The 8739-nt window shown below is 44.0% G+C and overlaps 2 protein-coding genes across 2 annotated transcripts in view; both read left to right on the top strand.

The window, feature by feature from the left end:
* adora2aa (adenosine A2a receptor a) overlaps positions 1-2297 on the top strand; it is a 14683-nt gene extending 12386 nt beyond the window's left edge. The window contains exon 2 of the mRNA XM_015014295.1: positions 458-2297. Coding sequence (XP_014869781.1) covers positions 458-1496 — 1039 coding nt within the window. The 3' untranslated portion in view covers positions 1497-2297. The remainder of the gene's footprint in view (positions 1-457) is intronic.
* Positions 2298-6497: 4200 nt separating this feature from the next.
* Positions 6498-8739, top strand: part of upb1 (ureidopropionase, beta) — a 9725-nt gene continuing 7483 nt past the window's right edge. The window contains exons 1-3 of the mRNA XM_015014296.1: positions 6498-6618; positions 7624-7795; positions 7912-7999. Of these exons, the coding sequence (XP_014869782.1) occupies positions 6515-6618; positions 7624-7795; positions 7912-7999 (364 nt within the window). The 5' untranslated portion in view covers positions 6498-6514. The remainder of the gene's footprint in view (positions 6619-7623; positions 7796-7911; positions 8000-8739) is intronic.

The following is an 8739-nucleotide window of genomic DNA, read 5'->3' as shown; positions in this document are numbered from 1 at the left end:
CACACACATCGTTCAACCAGACAGCTATTTGTAAGCCATAGGGGGCCCAGAAATAGTTTGGAAACCACTGGACTAAGGTGTGCAGTTCGGAAACGATGCTTAGACGTTCTCATGGGAATCTTTTTTTTTTGATTGAGTTAAAAGTTGAAAACGTTTGCATGTCTGCACCAAGTCTGGTGTGTGAATTGTGATCTATGAAAATGACAGATGGTCTTCAGATGTTTCCGTCACCGTTTGGTGCCAAATCTATTTTAATCTCTTTTGTTTGCATTTTGAAGCTGTACTTACAACCTGGCTACAATCCAACCGCATAAAAGACTAAATATCTTAAAAAGGTGTCACTAATTTTTAGCAATGCATCGTGTCCTGCCATGAGATCTTGTCACGCTGCTGGTTGACATCATAGGACCAGACAGTCGGATCTTATGCTTAATGTTTGCATTTTCTCTTTCTGCAGGTACAACAGCTTGGTGACAAGCCAGCGGGCTCGAGGCACCATCGCCTTTTGCTGGGCTCTGTCAATCATCATTGGTCTGACCCCCATGATGGGCTGGCACAAGGTGTCCAACAGTACCGAGACCAACAACAGCGACAACGTGACCTGCCAACCCGGCCAGATGAAGTGCCTGTTTGAGGCGGTAGTGAACATGGAGTACATGGTTTACTTCAACTTCTTTGCTTGTGTACTAATCCCCCTCCTGCTGATGCTAGCCATCTACCTGTGCATCTTCATGGCAGCTCGCCACCAGCTCAAACTGATTGAAGTGGAGGCCTTTCGCGGAGAAAAGTCGCGCTCCACTCTGCAGAAGGAGGTCCAGGCCGCCAAGTCTCTGGCCATCATTGTTGGGTTGTTTGCCGTCTGCTGGCTGCCTCTGCACATCATCAACTGCTTCACCCTGTTCTGCCCCGAGTGCCCGCGCCCTCCCGTTTGGATCATGTACGTGGCCATCATCCTTTCCCACGCCAACTCCGTCATCAACCCCTTCATCTACGCTTACCGCATCCGAGAGTTCAGGCGGACCTTCCGAAAGATCATCCGGCGCCACATCCTGGGCTGGCATCCAGTGCTGGACAGCAGTGGCAGTGAGCGCAACTCCACACACACCACCATCACGGACTCCATCAGACTCAAAGCCAATGGCCTCAAGTTGGACCTCTTCACCGAGCTCAGCAGGAGCAGCAGCTGTGAAGACTCCAGCAGCCGCCCCACTAGCATCTCTCCTGTAGGGGGTGGCCTGGTGGCGGTCTCTCACCCTCCTCTGTCAGTCATCATCTCCAATTGTCCTCAAGGTGGGACGTGTGCACTGCAAGCCCTCAGGCAAACTGAAATCCCGCTGGCCCGTCGTCTGGGCTTTGAGGAACGAGAGCATGGCCACGCGGGAGCAGAAAGTCTGGAGGATAGAGGCAAACGGGACGTTGCCTCAACGCAGGTCTCGCCGCTCTTCGCCAACCAGAGCAGGAAGAATTGCTTTTGCGAGCCACAAAGAGTGTCCTGACAAATACACAGGAAGGATGAGGGGGAACTAATTCAGGAGCCGAGCGATCAAATGTCCTCCGGGGATTGGAGAGGAGATGGGAGCGGTGATAACGGATAACAGGCAATAAATGTCACAGAGATAAATTAAACACACTGACTTTTTTTATGTAAGCCGGAGAGAAGAGTCTATAAAGCACCGCTTGTGGTCTGGAGCGCTCAAACTGCCTCTTCGCCTCTGACACAGAGGGCAATGATTTAAATCGATGAAGCAGCTGACACATCCATCTTCAACCTCAAGGTCCTCTCGCAGTCAGAAACTGTTCGTTTTAGCAGACGAGACCAGCAAGCGCTTTTGTATTTACTTTACAAATAAGTCGTGGTTGTTGAAAATGCACTTTGTCTCGTATTATCTACCTGACCCAACCTGGGCTGTTAAACTTTCTCGAGCCGTCTGTGGAAAATATCGCTTTTCAAAACTTCCGAAATAAGAATATATAGGGCTACACATGAATTTCACCTTTTCTGTATTTTTCCCTTCATTAATGCCAACATTTGTCACTGAGTCACAGACGTCCAGTTTTATTTTGCTCCTCAGGGTTTCCAACAGTTCAGACTGGTATAATGGGATAATGCAATGCTGAAATGGAAACTGATGTTAATGTTTGCTCAATGAGGCTTTGACGTGTTGTAAAAATTTATTCAGATGTAAAATAAAAAAAAGTAATTTATCATTATAAACGATTGTATTTCGAATGTTTTACACTCTCAGTGTCTTGCAACTTGAACAAACAGTTTGTGATGAGTTTGTTCCAGAAGAACCACTGTTATATCGTTCTTGTGTAGGTTTGCATGAAAGTCCTGCCTTTAAATAGAAGCTCTGACAAAAGAGTAACTAAACGCTACAATGGCCCCAAAGTGATCCCACGCATTATTCAGTGCAGCTCCAGGCTTTCCTGCCTTTTATCTGGAACATGTTTCATATCAGATTTGGAAGCCCAACAAACTGAGTCAGAGCTCTTCGCTTGTCTATGCTGGGAAACGGTTAGTTGTGGCCTCCAACTATCTCTGGACTTCTTTATTTTTCCAGCTTTTATCACATCTCCCCCGTGGGTTCAGGTTCCCACTTCTTTTTGAAAGCTTCTCTGGGATCTTTAGGACTTTTTTCTTCTATAAGTCATTCATCAAGTCCTTTGAGACGTCATGCTCTGCTGCTGACCTGCAGAATCTCCTCAGCTGGATCATCTGACAGTTTGCATCAGAACGCCACGTTGTCAATATTAAACTTATTAATACATTAGCCTTGCATACAGGAATACAAAAAAAACAGGTTAGTGGTTCTTTCTTTTTGTTAGGTGACCTTTTCTTGACTCTAGACAAGTTCTGGAAGAAGGAAAGGGAAAGATATCTGCTCTGCACACCTGATTGGTCATTGCAGTCTGGTCCTGAAAAGTTTAATGGATGAACCAAACCAGACTGGACAAACACAGAACTGACTGAATCACGGCAGAGCAGACGAGGAAGCATAGCCTCTGCTGGGCCGCCCATCTTAGGATCATCTCAGGTCAGGAGAAAGGTTTGGTTCCTCAGAACTGGAAGTGATCTACACCAGACACGTCATAGTTTAGGACTGTTGTAATGCTGTATGGACTCTACCCAGCATGAGCAGTGAAACTATAAAGTCCATTTTTTCCCACAGTCTTGGCATCACTGTCCAGTAAACATCGGTGAGACGCAGAGAGCCAGACTCTCTGTTTGTAGAGACTCCATGGACACGAGCATCAGCAGGTCTTTGTCTCCTCATTCACAAGACTGGAGCTTTGTGAAGGAAAAGAAGAGGTGAATTCAAAGAAGTGTGTGCGTGTGTGTGGTCAGCTGGCACATTCGTTCAATTTAGCACTGAGTTCTTAGGAAACAAAAAGTACACACCACAAGAGGGAAGGGTTTTATGTGAGGATTTGGTGTCTGTTTCTCCAAACGTCCTGGACTCTGTGTTACATTTCAGCTCTTGGTTGAGTTGGAGCTGTGGAGCCGAAACACAGTCGGCGCTGGAGGATGTTTGTCACTGTCCTGTTTGGAGGTCAGAACATTCCCTGCACTCATTTTGAGGCATTGTTGATTTCTGCTGTAAGTGGTTTGACGAAGGAGCTTATCTTGGCAGACGACAGGATGGAAATGTTAAACCTAAACTGTAAGCTGGTCAACTTCATTCATCACCTGAAGGAAAGGTGTGGTTTGGACTTCAAAGGTAACTGAACGGGTCAGTCATGGCTCTAAATTTAACTATTTAACATGAACATTTAACCAAATAAACTTCTGTTTTTCACTTTCATTTTCATTCATGCAGAAGTTTTTGTACTCTTTGGGCTTTTTCTATTTTCTCATCTTACAGCCAAAAACTTCAGTGCATACTGTTGGGACTAATGTGTAAAACAAACACTTGTTAAATGATAAAGAAAAATTATACATATTAGAAAATTTGTGTTTGGCTCCCTGGGTCAATAGAATCTTATCTTACTGCAGTTACAGCTTCGGGTCTGTGAGGTTTGTCTATACCAGCACTGCTGGAGACTGAATGCAAAACAGCAGAAACTCAGGAAGCTTGGGTGGAGAGCGTCTGCAAACATCAATTTCTAAGTCTTGACACAAGTTTTCAAGGAGATTTGTGTCTGGACTTTGAAATGCAACTAACAGTAGCTGACCTGTTGACAGATTCTTCCATCTGAGCGGTGGATCGCAGACATTTTCTAGAAAAAATCTGGACATTTCTGAGTTTGAAAAGTCGGACATTTCCTGAAAAAACAAAACAAACAAAAAAACAGTATAATTTCAGAAATTTTCTTGAAAGAAAGGAAATTTCTGAGTTTGAAAAGTAAAGAAATGTTGACTTTTGAAAATCAAAAATTCTATATTTTTTCAAGAAAATTTCGGAGATTAGTCTCAAAATTTCAGATTTTCTTTTCTTTTTGCAAAACTTTCCTTTTTGTTTCTCATTACAATGGTAATACAGCATTGTATATGACAGAGAGCTACAGATGGAGAGGCAGAAAGCTCTCAGGGACAGAAAACAAACAAAAACAGCCACAAAAAAACCGAAGAGGGACAAGAATAAAGAAGCCATGAAAAGTGTTTTTCCCCCCAACAGACAGTTGATAAGACATTTCAGGCTATCAAGAGGAGTTACAGCATCACTACGGGTGATGCATAAACCTCAGAAATGTACCTGACAGTCGTACATTTCGGTAACCTGAACTTAATATCTGAAACATTTTCGGACGGTCCTCAGCCGAACCTTCCCTCCGCAGAGCGCGTGGAGCTGATGGACAGCGGGGGCCGCGTGATGAACCTGGAGCCGCTGCAGCGGAGCGGGGCCCCGGCCAGCAGCGTGCTGGCAGCCAGGCGGCTCTACGTCCTCCTGCGGGTCTGCCGTGAGTCCGCCTCACCTGCTCCGTCCATCAGCACATCCTCAAAGGAACAACTGCTCAGACCTGCAAAGCTTTCTCAAAGCTGGATCAAGTCTGAGCAGACCTATCAGATTCCATCGGTGTTAGATCGAGAACACAAACAATTAGGATTAGAGGTTTCATCCTAAAATGAAATACTGCACATAATGTTGCTGCCCCGATGTTTGTTTTTGAAGTCACGTGGTGCAGAAGGGCAGCAGCTCACTGCGATGGGTGTTTATGGTTTCATTTTGTTCCTAGAAGGAAATGAAGAATTGGGGGGTTGCAGATATGTCTCTCTCCTGAACAACACCAAGAGCCACCCTGAGTTTACAGGTGATGAAAACTACTAGTGGCTCATTAGGTCCCCCTGCTGGCCAAATCATTTTGTGACGCCTGTTTTTATTTATTTATTGCAGAACTGCTGAAGAAACTATCAAATCCCAACAAGGAGACAGAGAGGAAGGTCAGAAGAGAGCGGACACAAAGGAGTAAAAACATCTCCTCAACTGTCAAGAATAAGAAATCTTAAATATTTATCATTTCATTGACTATTTAATGAATGCCTTATTGTTCCTTAGCTTGTAATGTTGGTTTTCACATCAAAAACTGAACCACCTTCTCTTACATCATGTTATTAATCAAAGCCAACAGGTTAAAGAAACGTTTCCACTGTCAGTAATCGGCTCTGTCAATCAACATGTAATGTACCGATTTAGATGATGAAAGAAGTTTATATTAACACCACGTCTATTTTGCTTTCAAGATGCACTCTATGTTACAGCCACTATTAGATTTTCCAAAACTCAGCACATCTCACACTGTCCAATCACTGTCATATATGAAAGTTTCTCAATTTATGCATACATTTTAATTTCTGCTGCTGTTCAAATGAACGCCTGACTCCAGGTTGGTGCGTCCTCCTTGTTGTCGTGTCATGACAATAAGAGACTAAGGTCCAGTGAATCTCACTGTCATCCATACGGAGTAATGTGACTGACCAGCAGCAAGTAGAGCAGGACTGTGAAATGGGAGGAACATTTTCTGGTCGTCTCATTTTTTCCCTCACTGCAGCTTTAAATCATTTTCAATATGTCTGTACCAGCTTTGCACATTGAGGAAACAAAGAATATTGCCCATAATATAGGTTTTGGGAAGAAATATGGTGATTTATTATTATTATTTATTGTCAACATGCTGCTAAACACAATTTGAAGAACATGAATTTTCAGACTATTATTTTAAAGCAGTAAAAAAAACAACCAAACCAAAAAAAAGACAAAAATAAACCGTTTAATCATAGCAACAAATGTAAATAAACATCCAAATATTCTAGCTTTTACTTTTGGCTGAGCCACCCAAATATTATCAGTGGCCCCCATCCTGCCACCCCTTTCCAAAACCTTCTAGAGACGCCCCTGCCTGCGCCTCCAGTTCTCCGGTCAATGACCAGCTGCGGGCGGCTGCCCTCAGTCAGAGGCTGCAGCCGCGGAAACACAGATAAGCTGCACAACGAGTGAAACACGAGCAAACAGAGACAGTAACCGGAGGACACAAGGCGCTGCCGAGGAGGTGCAAGCGCAAAGAAGTCGCAAAAATGTCCGCATGTGAGTTTGAGTCGCTGGAGAAATCTCTGGAGTCCCACCTTCCGGAGGCCGAGCTGGCGGAAGTGAAACGTATCCTGTTCGGGAGAGAAACACCGTGAGTTCTTCGTTTATTGCATTTCTGTTCATGTTGCTAATAGAGCTGTGATTTTAACTTTCCGCTTGTTGCTGGTAAATTATTATTCTGCAGGCCGGACTTTGGTCAGGCCCCTCAGAGCTGCAAAACAACACACAAAGGGAGAATGAAGACTCAAAACGTTCAAATAATATTAAATCACAAGTAGGCGAATGATATGAACTCATTTGTTGGCACCGCTGGTAAAAACGTGCAAAAACTCTTTTGTTGAAGCTGCATAATTTCACAGTGAGTTTCATAGCATAATAATTGTTTTAACAAAATCTCCCTGCTAGTTATTTAGTACCTCTCCTACCAACAGGACAGAAGCATAACAGAGGCGGCTAGTTACATTTACTAAAGTAACTTTTTAAAAAAGTAGTTTTTAGTCCACCATCATTTTGAGTAATATTACTTGAAATAACGTTAATCTGAGCCAAGTACAATTTCTGGCTCCTCTACCCACTAATAGGTATAAACAGACGTTTTAACCAAAAATGCACCAAAATGCAATTTATGTCAAAGTGAGACCTCTTGTTTGTGTTGCTTTAATGGCATTTCTATCTGCTGAGTCAGGATAAGCTACAGTGTCATTGGGATTTCTGTGTGTGTGTGTGTGTGTGTGTGTGTGTGTGTATACACCTTCATGCTCCATTATTGTCAACTGGACATCTTTGAAAGTATAATTTCCCAGTTTTCTTGGCAGATCCAACCAAGCTCCATCAGAATAATTAGGACGTGTTTCTGACCAGCTTTGTCTTTTCAAAGTTTTTTCTGGCATCAAGTCGTGTCAGATTTCTGTGATGCCGAGAGGGAAAGCATTTTTCTCTGAGCTCAAGTGACGTTTTCGTCAAAGAAACTCCTTTCCTTTAGCCTGGGTTAATGTTCCAATCAACCATTCCAACTCAAGAGCCTTTCTGTGCAGCATGATGCTGCCGCCACCGTGCTTCTCTGCTGGGCTCAGGCAGGAATCTGATGTTTTCACAGGAAGTTGGCTCTCCCGTCCTGCGCTGTGGAAGCTGCAGCCAAGCGCCAGTTTGAGCTGAAAGGCTACAAGTTTGACGCGGCGCAGGAGCAGCTGAGGCCGCCCAGAATAGTCCGAGTGGGCCTGGTTCAGCACCGCATCGTCCTGCCCACCGACGCCCCGATCCTGGACCAGGTCAGCACCACACGTTTCAGATTCAGACACAGCCACGGCTGGACGATCCGTTTTTCAGTGATCAGGTGTGGAATATGCTGGATGACACACATGAAATCCTCTCCTGCTGCTCGCAGGTCGGCGCCATGCACAGCCGCGTCGGGGAAATCGTGGAGGTAGCCGCCATGTGTGGCGTTAACGTCATCTGCTTCCAGGAGACCTGGAGTGAGTTCACACAGTTGATACACTCATGGCCAGCGATGCAAGCTGTTGATCACTGAGTTCATCTAAAGCTGATTGAGCTTATCGATTGACTGATGACTAATTAGTAAGTGGCAATTTTCTTAAAGGGTTGAGTTTTCTGTTGTATCAACAGGACTGACTGTTGATGAAGGGCAACATTTTTTGTATTCTGAATTTAAAATAATAATAAAACATTATTTTGTGCTAGCTGTACTAAACACTGACTGAGTAAATAGAAAATTGTGGTTTTCTGACATTCTTAAGCTTTTACTTATTTAAACAGTATAACAGGACAAGAATAAAGTGTAACATATAGAAGTGCCATCTGTGGTCACTCTGGAAGGAATGCTAAAGACTTCGCTTCATGAAGAGCATTAAAACAGCAGTATGTAACTTTTACTTAAAAAATGTTATTTCATATTTGTTCAGACTGTAAGGTACAAGACAGATATTTTGTGATAAGATCAATCTCCTCCCTGAACTCGTCATGGGAAGAAACGCACCGCTCACGACCAAAAACAACCAATCAGAGCCAGGAGGAGGGTCTTAGCGCTGTCAATCAACCTCATGTTCTCTCTGCTAAATGTGTTAATGGTGGAGAAACAACTTACCGTTAAAGGAAAACAGGTTCATAGGTGGTCGTGCTGACAGAGAAACTAGGGAACGAGGAGGGGATTGAAAGACCCAACTCCTGGCTCTGATTGGTTGTTTTTGGTCGTGAG

This window comes from Poecilia latipinna, unplaced genomic scaffold (assembly GCF_001443285.1).
Source record: "Poecilia latipinna isolate Pla-1442-1.1 unplaced genomic scaffold, P_latipinna-1.0 Scaffold1803, whole genome shotgun sequence".
NCBI lineage: Eukaryota > Metazoa > Chordata > Actinopteri > Cyprinodontiformes > Poeciliidae > Poecilia > Poecilia latipinna.
The sequence above is the reverse complement of the archived record's forward strand: the minus strand, read 5'-3'. Positions and strand labels throughout refer to the sequence as shown.